This window comes from Agelaius phoeniceus, chromosome 3 (genome assembly GCF_051311805.1).
Source record: "Agelaius phoeniceus isolate bAgePho1 chromosome 3, bAgePho1.hap1, whole genome shotgun sequence".
Taxonomy (NCBI): Eukaryota; Metazoa; Chordata; class Aves; order Passeriformes; family Icteridae; genus Agelaius; species Agelaius phoeniceus.
This window is the reverse complement of record NC_135267.1, coordinates 79,778,884-79,799,409: the sequence shown is the minus strand read 5'-3', so window position 1 is coordinate 79,799,409 and position 20,526 is coordinate 79,778,884. Positions and strand designations below refer to the sequence as shown.

Genomic DNA, 20,526 nt, shown 5'->3' with positions numbered 1-20,526 from the left:
TCACATCAAAGGTCTACTCTAAAGGAAGCTAGGACCCCACAACAACCTGCTGCTCTGGCTGTGCAGTGCTGCATTGTGCTGAGATGTGGTGCTCTTACCAGTTGTCATAGAGGGTACAAAAGAAGCCCTGCATCCTTTCTAAGACTGTTTTGTAAACAGGAGAGTCATAAAGCTCCAACAAAGGCTGAGGGAGACCTGTGGGAAGGAATAAGCTTCAGTTACATTGATGAGAGAGCACGGTGCACCTTCAGAGCATGATGGGCAGGCCCCAGCCAGCTTGGCAACAGCAAGGGAAGCTCTTGGCAAGAGCCAAATACGAAGTGGTGCAGCAACCCTGGGGCAGAAAGTCAGAGGTCAGCCAGGTTCAGGATGGTTGCACCCAGAGCAGAGGTGTTTCCACTGAGGTTGTTGCAGCTGCCTTGTTTCTCTGAAGTAGAACTTACTTGAGCTGTCAGAACCCAGTCAGCAGCAAAGCTGACAGTTGTTGCAGCTCCTCTAATAGTTCATCTCTCCAGGTTTGTATTCTTTGCCAGGATACACGCTACTGTTGAACTATGATATTAAAAAGTTGAGAGCAGAGATCATGGCCCAGCTGCTTTATGTGCAGGGGCCACCCACTTCTGCTTGGCTGCAAAGGCTCCTGTGTTCACAAGCTCAAACCTGTTTTAAGAAGGCTCCAAAGGCCTCTTTCTAATATGCTGTCTAGAAACAAATGCCAGGGCCACACTGCACAACTTGGCTCTTGCCCTCCAGGACAGGTCTCTGCAGCAGCACTCAGGGCTCCTTCTCAGCAATAATTCTGCTCAAAGGCAGACAATTACAGCACCCTCCAGCCTCTGCAGCCTGAAATGCCATGTTGCAGAGACCACCATCACCCCACAGATGGGATAAGCAGTTTGGTAGTGTACCCTACAATGCATGCAGAAGAAACCAATGTGTCTGAGACCAGTAACTTATTTATATCTTAGTTTCAGCTGGTTCAAATCACAGCTGAGCTGCAAATACTATGAAGAAGCTCCAGCCCTATTTCACTTCCACTGTTATGGACAGATCACTAACTCAAATATCTCTAAAAATCTGCCCACACATTCCTCCTGAAGAGAAACCTCTTACCTAGAATGGCATTCTTCTCCACCTCCAGCATGTCCAAGGCCTTTGCAAATGTATCCCCCAGCCTGGCCACCATCTCTGGCGTGTAGAGGCTGTTGTGAGTCCTGAAACAGAAGAGCACTTGGTTTATACTCATGTAAATCAACCCCTTTTTGCCCTTGACAGTGGAATCCTCTCCTTCAGCTTGTGGACAGCTCTTCTGAGGCAGATGATGAGGAAGGTGAGACCACGCACATGTGCATGGGATCCCCCTTCCCCACCTGCAAAAATATTGGGGAAGCTGACCCAACAGAGACATGGAGTGACACCACCTCATGTCCTGAATCTCCTGGCTGCCCCTTCCACTTATTTCAGTTCATCCCACCCCTTGCAAGCACCGGCAGCAAAAACTCCCAGCAATTCTCCAGATGATGCTGAGAACAACTTATTAGCTTGACCAAAGGGATCCGAGAATGTATTTTTAAAACTGACAAGACACGGATTCTGTCATCTCAAAAGGTCTTCTGCACCTAAGGCCCCTGCAGAGGGAGGGGTTGCTTCAGCTCCAAAATACACACACTGCCCCTCAGGGATGGGTCACAGCCCCCAGAATGGCAGGTGGGATTGGAGAGACTCCAGTGAGAACATCAGTCTGATGAGATGTTACTCATGGCAGGCACACCTGCCCCCTGGACAACACATCCAGCTGGGAACAGTTCCAAATCATAGGAAGTGGCCACTGTCAGCTGTCTGCAAGGGCCACCAATTCAGCCATGGGTGGCTGCTTCTTGCCATCCAGGCCAAAATGGGTCCCCTCTCTCAGCCAGGGTACTGACACTCAGAGCTGGACTCGGCAGGGGTGTCTCTCTCACCTACCTCTCTCCTTTGAGATCTCAGACCTCCACTCTGGGTGTCGCCAGCTGCACACAGCACAAATCCTGCAGCCTCCTCCAAAACTGCAATGCCATTGTACCTGCTGCTAGAGGTGATCAAGGGCAACTCAGTATCTCCCCCTCAGCAGCGTTTCCCAAAGCAGGGGGTACATGGGAATGGCTGGGGGAAGGGAGGGTGGACAGACCTCAGGATGTTCTCCAGAGTCTCAGCTTTCACTCATGTAGTAATTATTGGGTTTTGGGGTTTTTTTTAAAGGTCTATGTTCATCATTCTGGCAACTGTGATGCAGTGATGTCTGCCTGCCTTTGCAGAAAGCTCCAAAACCACAGCTAGCCTGTTTCTCTCTGCAAGTGTTAAATACTCCCCTGCTCACTGCACATGAGGAAGGCAAGTATGTGAACTTCATGAGAAAGAGCTATAGAAATGACTTCTTAATGACTCATACTCTCATTCTGGGCTGGATCTTATACCATGCAACAGGCCTCAAAGGTGCACAAGCTGATTCTGCTTTGCCAAGAAGGGCTAGGGAACAGCCCAGCTTCCACACTGGTTAATGCTGCCCCACTGACTCAAAAAGCTGTACATTTCTGCTTGAGGCTATCCTGAAACCTATCCACTAAAATAATCTCTTGTATGTCTCCTGTCCACTCCATGTCAGTGTTGGCTTTGCCTCATGCTGGGCAGAAGGCAGGTGGGGCAAATGCAGGGACTGCAATTGCAAAGGTGAACCCTGAAATCACAGAGCACTAACTCCAGCAGGACAGGCCAGACAGCCATATCCTGGAGGTCATGGTCCTTAGTTGTTTCAGAGTCCTTGAAGCGTTTTCTTAAGTTGGAGAGTTGGGAGGCAGATGCCCACTTACAGGGCAAGCTCTCTTAATACTTTAGCAAGTTCCCAGTAGGAATGGAGAGAAAATGGCCAACCACCCACTCCCTATGGGAGTTAAAAAGGCATCCAACAGCCCTCATGTATGATGATGTAGCCCCTAGGCATGTTCCAGCTGAGACTTATCAGCACTCCTGGGCACCCCACACACAGGACAACAAACTAATTTCAAGAGACATTTATGCTTTAAAAAAGACAAGCAAAGGATATGGCAGGACTTGGGGAATTTTCAGTGATGGTGACAGCTCTGCTAGAAAGAGTATCTGATGCCTAGAGAGAACAGCTTCTAAACCAGAAGATGAGTCCTTTAGGACAGTCCATGACTGAAGAATCTTTTTCCAAAGTTGTCTACAATGAAAATGCCTACAGCATCCATGTCTACCCAAGAATTCTTTCACCAGCATTAATGCTTTAGCAATGTCAGCATTTCATCATCAGGAGTTCCAAAAAAGCCTTTGTCTAAGTAAAGCATTTGCTGAGCCTGAGCACTTAATTTGCAACAAAACATGAGCAAAATCCCAGCACAATAAAGGCTCTGCACCAATCGGGTCATGCAGCTACTGACTGCAGAAATACACCAAGGTGGCTGAAAATCATGATTTGGGTTTAAATTCAGGAGTGAACATTTTAAGCCAGAAGCTAGAAAACACCTAAATGAAATGAGGTGCCACAGAGGACAGGAGAATCTTACTCTGAAAACTGCAAGCAGTGATTAATAAAGCAACCTCAAAATAATTCATTTAACACAGCTACCAACACAGATACAAATACAGGTAGGCACAATAAGATGCCACTCAAAGCTACTTTATTATTCCATTACCTGGACTACCTCGTTCTTCTCAGTTTGATCTCACCCACGACCTCCCTTCAGGCTACTTACCACCCTGGCAAAGGCCCAATGGCTTAACAGCTTCACTGCCTCTGTCTGCTAACACAGCAGCAGAATGCCACACACTACCCAGAGAGCACCTGCTCAGCCTGGAAACCCCCTCTGTTAGCACACTGGTGCCTGACTTGGTGCCCAGTCCAGCTGCTCAGCAGGATCCATGCTACTGCTACTTGCACATCTGCTCACACAGAAGCCAACACAGCCTGCAGGGACTTCCATATCTCTGTCCCAGGGTTGCACTTGGGCAACACTGGATGCTGCTTATCCATACAGAAAGTTGCCTCATGGCACAGATCTCAGAGAAGCATCCATCCCCAGGTAGTAATGTAACTACATCCCTGAAGCATCCTAAAAACAGGCAGCTTTCCTGCCAGGCAGCCTTCCTCATATGCCCATACCTCCTGCCTGCTGACAGGCAGCTACAGATTCCATATTCTCCTGTGTGATCCATATTAAAGAGGGCTTGAGGACCACATACATGGAAAAACACCTGAAGTCAGCAAAGAACACAACAAGATCTCCACAGCACAAGATCCAGCTTTGCCAAAAAGATTTAAACATCATCATCAACACTTGCACTGAACAACTAGGAGCTTGCAGTTGTCAAAGAGAGGCCTATATATCCAACAGCAGCAATGGAAAAATATGAAGCATAAAGATCCACTGTTCTGAATACATCACTCATTAGTTACTGTTGGAGCATCCAGCTTAAGAAAAGCCCAGATGCCTCTGAGTGAAGTACAGGTTACTATCATGTATACAGAAAATATTTTGGTCTGCAGGTGAGATGCTTGAACAACACAGATGCATTATCTTAAAAAAAGCCCAAACCAGCCATGGAGCCTCTTTATATCCTGGATAGAGAACATAGCTCCTGTGTTCTTTTGGAGGTGCTAAAATCCAGGCACAGAGTTTCTGCTTCTTCACAGAAGTGGTGACAGAAGTTGGATGACAGTTTCCTAAGCTTGTTGCAACAGAGATCCCAAGTGATTTTACTGAGGCACAAGTTCTGAGAGGAAGAGTGACTGCACAAGGAAAAAATGTCTGTTGTAGCCTGTTCAGACCTTGGGCACTGGTTTAGTTGCTCTCACACAATATGACACATGGCAGGCACTGGAAGAAATGGCATGAGGCTACCACTAATCAGGACAACTCTACTCTACCTAACCTCTCCCAAAAGCTCATCAATAGGATCTTCAGCCTTCCAGGATAAAAGGCAAAAACACTTCAAGCACAATTCTGTAGGTCTACCTGGTCACTGGCCAAAGTACCACGCACTGTGCTACAGAGTTTAGTGATGAGGAACACTGCCAGTGTGGGCCAAGAGAGCATGTGCTTGTCCCAACAGTCCAGCATGTTGCTTCTTTCAGGAAGCAGCACATTCCTGAGCTCAGTGACTACTGAACATAATTGACTAGACAGAGCTCAGGCAACAGAGCCCCTTCCCTTACAAACCCAGGAGTTGAAAAATCTAAGTGGATCTGAAAACACTTTTTCTCAAAAGGCCCCTGCCAAGGAGAGAGCAGCGAGTTTTCAAGTATGTAACATGTTATCTCACAAAATTGTCCCATAAGTCTGGCAAACTCCCAGTGTCAGGAGTTGCCCTGAGAGAGACTTCTCCTTTGTAATTCTGGGAACTACACTCTTCAGGATTTCCCTTTTCTGCCTTCTCTGCTGCCCCAGACTGACACACCACTGGTGACAGGCAGAGAGGCACTGCATGGTAGCAACAGCCTGAGAGTATGCATCCACTGATTCCAAGAGCAGACAGTGCTTCAGGAGGCTGCTGCTCACGGTCAGCCAAGCCAGCTTAATTTAACACTGAAGAGAGAACAACGTGAGTGGATGCGATGAGAGCTGGGACTGCCCTGGTGGTGATGGGAGAGGTGGCCTTGTAGGGGCTGAGGGCAGAGCAGAGATGTTAGCTGAGAAATCATTAACTGGGGGGTAGAATTACAGCAGTGGCTCCCATTAGCTTTGATGGCCTCCTGCAGGCCAGGCTAATGAACACTCAGAAGGCACCAGTTTGCACAGTGCCATTCCCCACTGTGAGCAGTCAGGAACAGTACTTGGGCACTGGCACCAGCACTATTCCTACTGGCTTCACTGGGCAAACCATGAGCATTCCACTTATTTATCACAGGTTGGCTTTCAGAGCCAACAGAAATGATTTCAAATCAACTTGACCCACCTTATGAGAGCAAGTAAATTGTCAAAAAGCTTCAGGACCTGCTCAGTGCAGGGATTACGGTACATTGGAGTTCCACTGGGCAGGTATCCCAAAAAGAATCCTCCAGCTTTTGCCTCTTCAGTAGCAGCAGGCCAACGAGCTCGTTTCACGACTCCCAGAATAGTGTACACACAAAAGCTTATCTGCAGCAAGAGATGTGGAGAAAGGATTTCTTAGCCAAATCACAGTCTGAATCAACAGGCTTTCAAAGAAACACACCATTGTCCCATCTCAAAGGGAATGTTCTAGAATGAGCCTAACCGGGTGATAGGAACAAACTCTGGTGAGTTTGCTGCCAGGAAAATGCAGCGAATGATCATGCTGTACTCCATCACCTTCAGAGAGCCCTGGCCATGGCAGGATGGCCTAGGAATTCACTATCAGACAAAGCACCAATGCATACCATCTCAAGAGCATGCAAGAAGCAAGGCAGGCTGCTAAAATTAAGGGTCTAGACCATCAGTTCCTCGTGTCCTTCATGAGGGAAGATGCAGTGCTGGGACAGATACAGGTTCTGAGATGACAGAACTGCATTAGCCCCAAATCACTCTATGGACTACATTTCAGTGTCTTCTACAGATCTGAGGACAGCAACTCCATTTGCTGTTCAAGTGAAGACTTTACACTAAAAATTCAACACAAATCTCCTCAGATGAATTTAATTATATTCTGTGCTCCAGTCTGAGCACAATGTTTTCCATACTGCCTGGTTTAAAAAGCACAATTCACTGTGCCATATTTCTAAAAATCATGCAAATGAATTGCTTCTCCAAAACCAAACTCTATTATAAGCAAAGAGCAGGAAAGTCTGCTTCACTCTGATAAATAATGTCATTTTGCATGGCCTGTATGCTCTTTATTGTAGTTAAAAGAGCAAAGGCCAGCCTGTTGTTCTGCAATCTAAAGAAGTACATGATCAGGAGACCTTGTGTGCAATCACAAGAGAAATGGGGATGGAAGGAGGCAGGTCTTTCATTAAGGATTACACCTCTCCTGGTAATGATACTCACTCTAGACCGGTTCAGGCCACTAGGATCTTCCAACACTGGATCAGCAATTTTGTTGTCTGCACCCACGTAGGATATAAAGGCTTCAGGATCTGAGAGGACTCTGGCAGCAGCAGAAGACAGCAATGGGATTATTGTTTGTACCAGACAATTTAAGCAGAGCTTTGCACTGGCAATGAACACCTCACAAATACAGAGCAGGCTAGAGAGGCTAGGTAGCACTCCATCCTGTACATGGGAACATGCCTGAAAAGCATCAGAGATGGGTATACTCTCCAAACATTATCAGTTCTCTTGGGCTGTGGACATCTAAAAGATTCAAATCTCTTATGAAGATAGCCCTTCTGGGAAAACTCTTGTGCAAGCCCAGTTACCCAGAGCTGCAAGACATCTCAGTTTTAGTAAGAACTCGGCTTCTTCACTTCTCCTGGTGATGAGCAAGGATGTCTTTTATTTCTTATTTTCTGCAAATGCTTTGAGCATGCTGGGGAATGTTCCTTCATTACCTTAAGCAACTCTTACCCAGAAATTTTCAGCAAACAGCATTTAGTCTGTTGGCAGTTTCTGAACTGCAGAACTATTATCGCAATCACTGCCCTTAGCAGAGGAGGTCAAGAGGCAGCCCACCACCCTCCTATGGTTTGTGCATTTCCTTACTGGGCAGGGCATTACCTCTTCAACACCTGCAGCTCTAAGCTGGAGAAGAAATGACCAACAGAAAGAAAAGTAACCCATACCTCTGCATCTCTGGGGAGAGCCATAAGCCAGCCACAGGAGCCATGAGCTCCTCCAGGAAAGCCTTCTGTCGCTCATAGTCTTTAAACTGGTTGCTGATGAGGACAAGGGCCTCCATAAGAGCACACTTTTCCATCTGTGTCAGAAGGAGCTCATTTGACAGCAGCTGTTTCACGTGGTTGTACAACATCTCAAAATTTGGCTAGAAAACACATCCAAGTGGAAAAGCATCATGCATCTGGTATGGAGGAGGGCCATGGGGGAGGTAGAGAAGGGGTGTCCTGTACAGCTGGAGAAGAATGGCTGTTACCTTTTCTCAACATAGCCATCTCCTCCTCACACTCAAATTTCTCTGCATATTCAGTCTAAGAGAACTTCCATTTTTCCCTACCCCTCTATCATTATCCTGCATTTATTTTACTTTAACTCTCCAGAATGATTGAAATAAGAGGAAATCTCTCCCTAGGCAGTTCTATCCCTTACAGCAGTGTCACACCTCAAAACAGTTCTGATGCTTTTATTTGCTCACAGTAAGCACCTTGCTTCTTTGGCCAGACTCAGGATTCATCCATCTCTTTACTTGTGGTAAGTAACAACTCATATGGTTACAATGAGTGCCACAGGAATTCTTGCACTTCTTCCCTTCCTTCTCCAGTTGCCACCATATCTATCCGTAATTTTGTACAAACATCAGCAATCATCCTCTTCAGCAAACTCCTCTGAACATCTTTTGGGGCAACTCTGGGTCCTTGGCTCTTCTACTGAGGATGTTTGGGAAAGAGATAGTTATAGCTCAAGGACCAATAAAGTGGAACAAAAACCAACCCATTAGTTCTTAGCACCAATTACAGAATGCAGACTGGAACCTCTAAATTACCTTAATTAACATGCTTTAAAAATGTCTTTGTTTAAACTAGCAATGTCCTATGGTCCTCCCATAATCCTAGGTCCCACTCCACAGAAACACATCTAAAGAATGTTGGATGCAAAGACTGTTTACTTCAGAAAAATGAACAAAACAACAGCTCATGGAATTTAAACGTATTTGTCTTCTAATATCCTCAAGCTCGTCCAGAAAACAAATGCTCCCCTTTTTTTCCTATATTATTTTAAGTAACAGAAGAAAATCTAGTGATTAGCTATGCTAGAGTCTTCAGCTAAGGAATTAACTGAGACCAACACAGGTGATATCATGGACATTCAGCAAACATTCCCATAAAACCAATGCAGTGCTGCTTGTATCACCCCTTTCACATTTAACCCACCAATCTACAATTCAACTCCTCAGGCAGAAAATTTTTCAGTGGGGAAGAAAAGAAGTACAGGGAATGAACCACTTTGCCATTTGTGCAGGAGGAATGTCTCCTGCAAAGAAAGCAGAGACTGTAGCCAAGGAAGTTGAAGATCCCACAAAATCCAACTGAAACTGAGGCCAAGACTCTTTGTGACAGCTGCATTTACATACCAGGACAAGCTGAGGGTAATCCCGGCACATCTTTATGATTGAGGAGCACGCATGCCTTCTGACATTCTTCACTGCTCGAGTTCTAGGAGCCTGGACAGACACAACAAACTTCAATGCAACAAAACAAAAGTTCAGCCAAATGCAGGGTATCTTCAAGAGACAAATTCATTACATATAAATTTCTGCACTGTTGAGCATAGATCAAAAAAACATCTCCATGCCTGCCCTGCTCCCTCCAAACAATCATGCACTAACCAAATTTCCTCTGAAGCAGTAGTCAATTCAAGCAGTCCATGTTCAAACAAGCTGTACTTCAGGAGTGAGGATGCCATAGCTCTTACTCACTACTTCAAGACTCCAGGCACTCCTTAGGTAACTGGCAGGTTTAATGCCATCTATTTATGCCAAGTACTGAAAGAATACCCAGAGCTAATGAAGGGATTTCACTCTCAGGAAGGCCAGCACTGACTGGGGAACTAAGTGCACTGGCCTTAGAGCACACCTGTGCCCTTCTAAGTTTGTGAGCCAAAGCTTAGTAGGCTATGTCAACCACAGAGATCAGCAATACCTAGACCCCCCAGCTTTTTCAGGAGCAGAACTATACTTGAGAAGCCTACTTCAGCAGAGTCTTCAGACTCAGGATGCTCTCTACACTAGAATATTATTTGATCCAACTGTTACAACTCATTAGTAGATAATAATTCAGACGTACCTTACTTTCTTCTACAACTTCAAAGGTAACAGAAGCAAATAGCTGTGAGAAAAGGGAGGAAAAATTAAAAAAACTGTATCATTTGTTAATATTTAGAACTCATGTCTCTTTGAGCTCAAGGAACAAGTAATAAGGATTTTAATGCAATTTCATTGAAGTCAGTGAAGAACCCCTGAGTGAGCTGAAATATGAATCAATACAGTGATGCCTTGAAATAAAACATGGCCAGAGCATGTAATTAATACTAAGATTTAAGGGTAAAACCTACAAAATTTGGGTTAATTGACATTACTCTTCTTGTGACAAGCCTCAGTCTTGGTTTCTCCCATCTTTAACATGAAGAACAGTCCTTCCCTGACAGCAGCATCAAGAGGATTGACTCCTGCAGTTTAGTCCAAGAGCCCTACACCACAAAATGCTGATATGATTTTAGCAGGGTCTGCATGTACCTACCTTGGAAAGTACTTGGGGGAGGTATTCTGGTCGGTAAGTGACAAACGGAAAGAGAGCAGAGACATTGGTGAGCACACAAGACAGGATCAGAGGATCTTTTGTTTCAAAATTAAGGACAAGCTGCAGCAGATCTATGCCATCATTCACAGGGATTTCCTACAAAGATAGCAAAAAGAAAGGAAAGAAAAAGGGAGGCAACACTCAATACTTCAACCTCTAGCATACTTCCTACAAAACCTAGGAAAAAGGCTAAGGCAAAAAAGACAGCAGCATTGCCACTGTTGATAGGACACTCTGGAGACATCAGTCTCTAGTCCCCATACTATTGCTCACACCTCTAGGAAAGGCAAATTTCCTCTCTCAGTCTGTCTCCCAATTCTCCTCTTGACATTGTCCAACAGATTTCAAGCTTAACCAACTGTATTGACCTATATAATTACTCTACTGTGATTAGATTGATGAGTATATGAGCAGTTTAATCTAAAAAAAAAATCAAGTCAGTCTACATCAAACTGATCCTTCTGATTTGTCTGCTGTTGAACAAGAGAGAGGAAATTATCTCCTACTCTCTGGGCATAGTTTCTCTCATTTACTTAGAAATAAAAAGAGGATAATTAAATAAACTCAAGAAATTTTTCCTTAAGTAATCTCTTCTCCTCTAGCAAGGCACTATGTAAAAGCATGTCACCTGAGCACTCTCCGGTGACTTCTCATCCCACAGTGTCCAAAACTAAGACAGTATGAGTTTGTTGTCATCAAAAGAAGGGTCATTATTCCTCATGAGAACGGCTCACCAAACATTCTGGGTTTTGCATGGAGGTAACCAGCTACTACAAATTGCTCAAGGATAAGAGAACTGCAAAACCCCACTGGTGTCGACCCAGAAGCAGGCAGGAGAGAAGGCAGGAGCATGGGATACACATACATCTTTATCCATGGTTCGAAACATCTGGCTGATGACGCTCTCCGAGAAGAAGGTCATGGCATCCCACTGCACAAAGGATGGAGAGAAGATGGAGCAGAGACCTTCGCCTGTCTTAGCTGAAAGGAAGAGAACCAGAGCTCTCACCATGCTCCTCAACAGCAGCCTGGTAAGTTCCTGTGCTGCAACACCTTAGCACTCTCAAGTATTTTAAGCACACAGCTCTCCCTGCAGATGCCTGGCAGGGATGCACTGGGAGCAATTAAGGTAATCCCGTGTGATTTGCTTAATTCAAGTGAAGGCTCCTGAGGCATAAATCTTGGAGGTACTGTGCAGAGCAATATGAACAGATCACAGAAAGGAAAAGAAGGGAGACCACATGCCCAGACTCAGCCCTGCAGGCAAGACTGCCCTCGGTGTGACTCTGCAGAGCACCAAGCAGCCTTCCTTCAGAGCAGGGAAAGCAAAGAGAATGACAAGGAATTTGCCAGATAATTTCCCTAACAAAAGTAATAAATACGTTACAAAGACAAAATGGCCCAAATAATTGTAAAATTGTATCAGAGGGACAGCTGCACCTGTTCTGCAGAGAGATTTGGGGGAAGGAGAAGGGGAGGCTTTACATTACTTATTCCATATGTAGACTCCAAAGGGATAAATTAAGGAAGGGGTGGGTTTGACTTCATTTTGCTTTTAACTTGCAAAAACCTTAAAATCCTTAAAATCTACCATGGGGTCTCGGCTACCACTTAAAATATTCCAACAACATCAATAAAAAAAGGCCAAGAAATTTCTTCTTGGCTTTAATTACAAAAACAAATCCCATATCCCTAATATGTTTGAGGTAACCTACAGTTTGTGGGTCCAGTATCAACAGGAGCTGTGAGTTGGTACTTCAGCCATTCACCAGCCATTTGGAAGCCAGTTAGAGGGTCCAGACGACAAGCCATCCTCATCACCTCTCCTTGCTGGGCTCGGAAAGCTGCAGGGAAAAAGCACACACCAAGAAACCAGCTGATGTGCAAATTTTGCAGAGCCACGAACATTATGGACTTCTGCTTTGGCAACAGCTGTGTAGTGGGCACAGATACACAACCAGTAAAGCAGGTACAACAGGATGGGCAATTTTTGAAGTGATTTAAGCGGACTAAAAAATGACATACTAACATTAAAAAAAAGTACAATTAAAATGCAGTATGAATTATGAAAATCTATGCTGATGCCTTTTCCTGGTCTTAAAAAATTGAGAGCCAGACATGGTTAAAGGATAAGGGGTTTCTGCCTTGGTGTTTTAATAAGGATCCTTATTGGTGCACCACTTTGCCAAGGTGCATTGTGGCACCTTTTACCTTGCCAAGGTAAAAATCCCTTATCCCTTAACAGTGTCTGGCTCTGAGTTTTTTAAGACCAGGAAAAGGCATCAATGCTCAACCAAATTTACTACAATTAAGCCTCTATTCTTCATTTAAAATATGCTTCAAACTATAAACAATTGCTGCTTACAGAGCACCTGGAGATACTGAGATTAAATGCCACCATTAGATAACTATTATTTCCTTTAGCTAAACACTTTCCTAGATTATTCAACTAATGACAAACAAACTTGATCTCAAAGCCCAGTTGCCTTGTTTTCAGTTTCAAAGATACTAAAAACAAAGTACAGAACAAGAATTTCACTTGTTCCAAAATATTCCAGTGTAAGATCACACAAAAGAACCAGCTCTGCTAACTACACAAATGCAACTTGCATTGTTAATTAAAGTTGCGTTGCCAAGTAATTTTATTTTGTGTTTCAAATTAGTTATATATTCTTATATATGTAATGTCTTCAATATAACTTAACCCTCTAAAACTATTTCAGATTCTGGCTTTGTGCATTTAGCTACTTTATATTTTCTATCCAAAAGGATTTCTTACAATAAGTAAAACTATCTAGTAAGCAATAAAAATGAAACGCTTAAAATCTTTAGACATAAATGTAAAATGTAAAAATTTATGTAATTTCTTCCGTGGATCCTCCCACCCACCAAGTTAGTACCAAATGACACCAGCCAGTGAGAACCAACTTCAGTTTTGGGAAGATGAAAGAAAAAGTAAAATCACTAATATCCAGCACTAGTTTAAGATCCTTATTAAATTAGGCTATTGCAATTGCTCAGCTCTAGCTATTGGTACTAAACCAGAAGCTTCCTACCAGGACCAAGACAGATTCTTTCTGGAATGACATCTAAAGTCTTTTGTAAGCTGCCTTCATCTCCTAACCTGAGCATGACTTGAGGCTGTTTAATTTCCTCCTCTAGGGGACCAAAAGACACATGGGCTTTGACACCAGTATGCTATTAGGCCATCTATCTGACCAGCCAGCAAAACAGCAAATACTAAAATTAAACACATGAGCTGCTCCAGGAAAATCCTAACTTAATTTACTCCAAGATCCAGACTTAAAAAGTTGAGAAACAAATAGAAGCTGCCAAGCCAATCTGCTAGGCTCCAAGCTCAGCCAGTGAGTAAAAGCAGGAAGGACGGACAGACAACAGAATGCAGAAAAGGTCATGGCAACTTACAGTTGAAGAAGGCATTGAAGTCCTCATCACTGTCAAAATCAAAACGGGAGTATTCACAGCTGGGGCTGTCTGCTTTGGAAGGAAAGCCCACCTGGAGACAAAGTGGAAAAGGTCAGGAAAAAAAGTCAACCATCACAGCTAACACCAGCTTCAAGGAAATAAAGGCTGGAGGCAAGGAGCAAGATAACAACTGTGCTTAGCAGTCTGGAGCTCATGTTTGGCCACAACACAACAAAAATGTCATTTCTTCCCCCATGACCACAGGCCACGTTCACCAGGCACCTTCCCAAAACCACCTGTGATTTCCACATACCTTCACCAGGTTGGTCATGGATGCACGGAGATACTTGGGAACAACAGCCAGCAACAAAGGGTCACGAGACAGAACTTCATGCCGAAAGAGGGCTCCCCATGTGATCTGGGTGGAAGAGCGCAGAAACTGGGGGAAGAAGAGAGGAAAGAGAGAAGCAGAACAGGATTTCAGTGCTGGAATTTCCACTGCTAACATTAAGTGTTGCTATCAGAAAGCAACAGCAAATTATACTGACTATTAAGTTGAGGCCAAGGCACATTGAAGGCACACTGCAAATTCTCAGAAAGCCAAAAATCTTTAATACTAGAGCTGGTTGCAAATTTTGCATTTTCTACTCAGTTCTCTGTGTCAGGAAGTGCTCCTGATGGTGTGGTAATGGACTAGAAAACACTCTGCCTTCCAGGCCTTCAGCTGAAATGGAAAGCCTAGAGAGCAATATTTAGCAGCTGAAGTTCTGTAGTTTTCTACAGGCTAGCTCAATTATGCATTCACACACACAGACACACATGAAATTTTCAGCCCTTTACATACCTGGCTGGGATGGGTTGTGAAGGCTAAAAATGACTCAAGGTATTTCCCAAAGTTGGCTGGCGTTTCCACATTACAATCTGAGCCCTATGAGGAACATGAAGTATTTCAGACAAAATACTAACTTTATGGCAGGCTGGGCTCACAAATGGTATGTTTCAGGGTAAAGCAGGAGCACTACATCCAAGGCCATAGACTGTAAAGGAGCAGAGACAGAAACACTGAACAACTGATTTTTTTCTGAAACCAGTATAGCCCGAGGAACATCAAGTTCTGTTGACCAGCCTGGAGGTGCTGGAGACACCACCACCCTCATTCAAGAGTAACAGGTGACTTCTCACATAGTGGAGCTCCATTAAAACCAATTTTACAACCACTGCTGCTGTCATGAGTCACAATTTCAGTTCTATCGGGTCAAACCCACACAGCAGTACCAAAGTAGTACAATTCAAACCAATGATTTTCACAGGAAAATACACCCAGATAATTTCACTAAATTTCTCCAAATTTTCTCCATTTTGTGTATTTAGTATATGGGTATCCATGACCAGTAACTTTCTTGGAAGTTTGTCAGGAAATTAAGTTTTGCCCAGAGCCATAAACTCAAGGTTTTGCTTCTCAGAAATTATAACATGATCTGGTGCCCTCAAGATCCCTGAAATTGTACAGCTCAGTGCTGCCTCTCCCAAGTGAATCCGAATTAGCAAGCTCCATCTCATTACTTCATTATGGATTAACAGCTCCTACTGCCTAACAGCAAGTGGAGTCACTGCAAGCAGTAATGCACTCGGTATGCTGTCCATTCATTTTAGGGATGAATTCTCAAAGGTTGTTTTTGTTTTTTTTCTTTCCCTCCCTATGAGACTTTACTTTGCTCTATCCCTTTTACAGACTGGTTGCTTCAATCTCTTCACAAATAACATCTCTCAACAAGCCTGCCCTCTTCACTGTAGAAGCACTCAGCTGAATGGAGGGAGTGGGAATTCAGCACCAGCATGGCATGAACAGTATGAATTTGCATCTTCATCCCAACATTGACACAAAGCATTACAAAGATGAACAGCAGGAACAAAACCTGTTTCTTCCTTCAGCTTCAGAGAGTCTTGGTAGAAGAACAGACAGGTCTACTCTCTGAGTTATTTTTATTGGGAAATTTAAAAGGCTTCCAATAGAAGAGTAATTTCCTGGACTAGATTTTCTGTAGCAGTAGTCAGCTAAAAACCTGACCAATTTTCAGTGAAGCTCAGCATTTTACAGAGGTTATAGGAAATGGTTCTTGATGACAGCAAAGCCCTAGCATCAATCAGGGTCCCTCCATTCTACATTCCTATGACTTGGTAGGACACAGTTAACCCACTTAAAAGCAGAGCCATTTCTGCCTTTTGGAAATGCAGGGAGAGAACCCTGGTCCTACCTTAGATCAGGGTTGCCTCAAGCCCCAGCCCTAAAAACTAGCCCTGCCAGGTTTGCTGTTGGTATTAATAAAGACTTACTAGCAACGCACATAGCTGGCTGCCCAACGCGCACAAAACTTGGCAAAGCCTCTTCAAGAAAACATAGTGCTTCTCCACCAGGCCTTCTCCATCTGCTGTCCTGGGAATGAGGGAAGGGGGAAAAACAGGATCACAGTTACTCATGCTGTAGCTGACAGCCACACTGCTGTCTATCTTGTAGACAGAAAGAGGATGAGAGCAATTTGATTGTATCACAGTGGGATTTTCTTTCCTATTATCAAGAAGTACTGCTTTATTGGCATCTAAAACCTCTGAAATTGCCTCTTTGAAAGAGTCCTTCCTCTGGATCAGCTTCAGGCTAAAACAAAGTCGGGGAGCTGTGATATTTATACCTCCTTGTCTTTCAATTATGGGTTTGGAAAAAAAAAACAACCCTGGTTTTCCAGGTTTTGCAAAAGAAATGGTGGTTTTGTTCTCTCCTATCCAGTCCCTGCTTCCTTTGCTTAAGCAGCAGTATCTTTTGCACCTACAAAGCCATTTATATGCAGTATTGTGTGAAATCACAGCAGCACTAGGGTACTCACTGGGCAGCAGAGAGGATGCAGTGCATGGCAACATCTCCAAACAAGACCATCAGAGGCTTCCGATCCTCCAGCTTACCCTACACACAAAACACAACACATGCTTCAATTAGAACTTATTTATTCTCATCTACATAAATATTTATTTCCATCTGCAAGCAAAATTAGGAGAGTCACAATTTTCTTTCCATCTAGGGAGGGGCTTACAGTCCACATATGATTGAAGTAAAAACTTTCTAAAATTCCAAGGTATCTGATCTAAGAAAATGTCTCCAAGCAACCCCACCACAGGAACTTTAAATGGCAAAACTGACCCTGAGACATTATCTTTTATTCACAGAAGACTGGCTAGTTATTTATAGGCAGCTGATAAACACTCAGCCTTGACACTCAGCTGCTTGTGAATGAATGGGTCAAAATCACCTGTTTAGATCCTGCTGTCATTTCTCTGAGATGCCAGGTGACACAGCTGATGACACTATTTTCCACTTCACAGTTGTAGGAAGTGGGGGGGTAAAAGGTCAGTGAAGACCTCCAAGTTCAAACTGCAAGGAGAAGTGAGCACAGAATTTGGAGAGGGTTCTAATGGTTGCTCTGTGTATAGTGCTGGCGTGACATTCACACCAAATATCTTTAACAGAATCAGCTAAATTTGAATTTTGATTCTCAGATAAAAAGGCAAAGATAGCCTTGCTCAGTCTAAAGAATTATATAGGAGAATAATAAAAGGGAGCCAGAAGAGTCAGAGAGGAAGAACTCACTTTCCTGCTGACAGCAATCAGGAGGCACTCTGCTGCTCCAACTTGGAGTTCAGGCTCATTTAGGAGCAGACACAACATCTCCAAGAGCTTGCAGTTGTCTGCTGTAATATGGCTTAGGGCTACCCAGTCAATGTAGCCCGCCAAAGTGTTGAGTGCTGCTATCCCCACACGACAGTTTGCCTGGGCCTGTGAACAGAGAGCAGGTACAAGGTCAGAGCCAGAGAAAAACAGCAATTCCCATCTAAAGCCACCCACTCCCTGAAATAACAGTACCAAGAACCCCCCTGAGAAAGTGAGAGATTTGGACCCTTCTGCCACTCCTCACTTGTCTCTTCTCAAGGGGTTTGTATTAAGTGTGAACAAATCCATCTGTGTGAAACTGCAGGCAACAACTCGAAAGCCTAGGAAAAGTCTAGTTCTAAGTAACCTAAATCTTAAGAATTACTAATGAGCTAACTCTCATGTAGCTCCACTCACCTTTGGTTCCTGAGCCAAATCAGTTTTCTGAAAAAGAAAATAAGAGAGGGTAAGTAACAGCTACAGCACAGCCACTTTCCACCCAGCCACTGCTGTACAGGCTTATCCTCAAGGACACAGCCAAAAAAGAGGCTGCATCACAGTCTCCCACTCAGAACATTGCTGCAGCCAACAGTCACCTCTGCAGCCACCAGCTAGGTAAGATAAGAGGACTCTGAATTGCCAAGTTAAGCCACAATTCCCTTCTCATCCAAAAGGTAACACTCCAGTCAGCAGGCACCAGGGAGACACAGGAGACAAGGAGGAAAGGCATTTTGGTACTTCCTGGAGATTTCCAGGAAAGAAGCTTTTGTCCTTTTAAGAGCATCTTACACCCAAAAGCCAGACTCTGAAAAGATGCTGGTGGCTTTTAAGATTCAAGTCTGAAAAGGTGTTTTGTTCATGGTCAGAAAGGCAGCTGGAGAGAGCTGGAGCAGCAACTTACAGCCTGACTCTGAGGCCTAGGACACTTAACAGCTACAATGCACTGCCTGTACCATCTTTTTGTCTAATGCAAACTAGTCCCTCAGATACTCAGTTTGATTTGGTTTTCAGTTGCAAAGACACCACAAGCATTTCTTTCTACTGTAAGCTTTTGGTCTGGCCTATTCACTGCAGTGATGTTTTTAATCAGCTTGAGTCCCAAACACCTCATATATGACCCACCTTACAAACATGTTTATCTATTAATCCATCATACTTATAAGCAGTGCACACTATTATGGGCTTGGGGACCTATCCATCATCTCCCCCAGTCTGTGTGCAGACAGGTGAACACCCAACCCTCAGAAACGACCCTGTGCACAAATAGCCCAAAGATCTGCTAACCTGTGGAGAGGTGAGGACTTCTTGTTCCTGGGGTGCTCCAACCTTGCCAATCAGAAAGATTCCACCGTTAGCGGAAGCAGCCACACTTCAGAGCCTCAAGCATTGCAATGCAAACCTTACCTGGAAATGCATTTCAACCAGACTACAAAACACACAAGGGTCACCCTCCCATCACCATGAACTGCACAGAAAACTGGCTGCTCTACAGGATAGGGGGTTGCTCTGCCTGACAGTGCATCAGGAAGGTGTACAGAACACACGGAGAAAAAGGGTGTTTCATTGCTTCCCAGTTTCACATTTAGTATAACTCTGGATTTTAATTAATGGAAAAAAAAGAATATGAGATATGACTAAGCAACTAGTTTCTAGTTTGGTTTCTCGACTGTGCTTCACTCTCAAATCCACTTCCTTTTCACAGGAACAGATGGGGGTAGAGACTCCCCTTCATCATCCATTGTGACTGACCTGCACATCTCTGATTCTAGGTAAGAATTCAGGAAAGAAGTCTGTTTACACAAAAATAGAAAGAGCATTCTTCACTGCAACTTTGCAAAAAAAGGGCTTCCTGACTTGAGCTCTTGGAGAAAAGGACCAGAGGCCCAGAAACATGTTGACACATGAGAAACTCATGCATTTTGGTGCATCACCTCAAATGTAGGACTGCAGCATGAGAGAGCAGACGCAATTCCTGAATGGCATCTCTTAATCACTGTGTGTTACATAAACCATCCCAAATTACCTGTTTCTGCCACAACCACACCTTCATTTTGCTAAGCTGTACACCCCTACTGCCAGCGCACATTCCAACAGCATGGATGAAGCATGAATCCACTCAAGCCATTTACACTAGCAAAATCAAAGTATCAACACTAATGCTATCAGCCTTGTGTGTTCAGTCTCTCTGATCAGCACCAGTTTCCCAGGCCACAGCAGATCCCTACCTCAGAGCGGCAGCAACAGATTTCAGTTTCTGCACTTGCTTCCCCAACAATTTGCCAGCTGCATCCCAATTCCTAAATGCTTCCAGCACAAACTAAACCCAAGGGAAGGAGACTCTTACCATGAGTCTGTACTTGTTGACATTCTGCTGCAGGGCAGTTAGTAAGAAGCTGAAGATCTTTTCCATGTTCTGGGTGAGGGTTTGCTGGATATCTCGTCGCCGCTGGGTAGGTAGAGTTTGAAAAGTCACCACATCCTCTGCCAAACGTAGGAGGATGAACATCACCAGTTCTGTCTGAGTTTCCTGATGTCCCAAAGTGAAATACACTCCATCAGCACAGTCCAAACATTAAAATTTCTAGAGACTAGCTCAAAGATGTGGAGAGAAAGCAAGCATGCATGAAGATAGAGGTCTCATGTTGAGAAAGTAAAACAGAAGGATGTTGCTCTCCCTGCTAGTCATCTCGAGATAGATTAATCTCACAGGGATTTTTGAGTCCATCACCAACCTGTCTCACTTGACCATGAGTGAGTTAGATTTTTCTCAGGATGATGGAAGAATGAACCCCACACTAAGAGCAAGCAAAAGAGACCAGACAGCTGTGTTTCATACCCCTTGCTTGGAAAGGGTATCCAGCTCCTTTAGCATGTCAGGCCAGTGCTGAGGCCATTCCCGCTTGATCATCTCCACCACAATGCGAGACAGCACATCCTTAATGTGACTTTCCTCCTCCAGGATACTTTGAGTTCCCTGTAACAG

General features: G+C 44.1%; 1 protein-coding gene across 4 annotated transcripts in view; it reads right to left on the bottom strand.

Moving 5' to 3' along the window:
- XPO5 (exportin 5) overlaps positions 1-20,526 on the bottom strand; it is a 29,423-nt gene that overhangs the window by 7,034 nt on the left and 1,863 nt on the right. Inside the window, exons 4-23 of one of the 4 annotated variants that reach the window (XM_054629543.2) lie at positions 20,380-20,517; positions 19,888-20,070; positions 18,828-18,869; positions 17,961-17,987; positions 17,484-17,669; positions 16,726-16,802; positions 16,181-16,280; positions 14,691-14,774; positions 14,160-14,285; positions 13,847-13,937; positions 12,136-12,264; positions 11,286-11,401; positions 10,361-10,516; positions 9,908-9,949; positions 9,196-9,303; positions 7,733-7,932; positions 6,999-7,098; positions 5,950-6,131; positions 1,114-1,214; positions 99-195 (exon numbers count right to left, since the gene is read on the bottom strand). In XM_054629543.2, coding sequence (XP_054485518.2) covers positions 99-195; positions 1,114-1,214; positions 5,950-6,131; positions 6,999-7,098; positions 7,733-7,932; positions 9,196-9,303; positions 9,908-9,949; positions 10,361-10,516; positions 11,286-11,401; positions 12,136-12,264; positions 13,847-13,937; positions 14,160-14,285; positions 14,691-14,774; positions 16,181-16,280; positions 16,726-16,802; positions 17,484-17,669; positions 17,961-17,987; positions 18,828-18,869; positions 19,888-20,070; positions 20,380-20,517 — 2,285 coding nt within the window. The remainder of the gene's footprint in view (positions 1-98; positions 196-1,113; positions 1,215-5,949; positions 6,132-6,998; positions 7,099-7,732; positions 7,933-9,195; positions 9,304-9,907; positions 9,950-10,360; positions 10,517-11,285; positions 11,402-12,135; positions 12,265-13,846; positions 13,938-14,159; positions 14,286-14,690; positions 14,775-16,180; positions 16,281-16,725; positions 16,803-17,483; positions 17,670-17,960; positions 17,988-18,827; positions 18,870-19,887; positions 20,071-20,379; positions 20,518-20,526) is intronic. The other 3 variants (XM_077175692.1, XM_054629546.2, XM_054629547.2) reach the window with 3 other exon arrangements.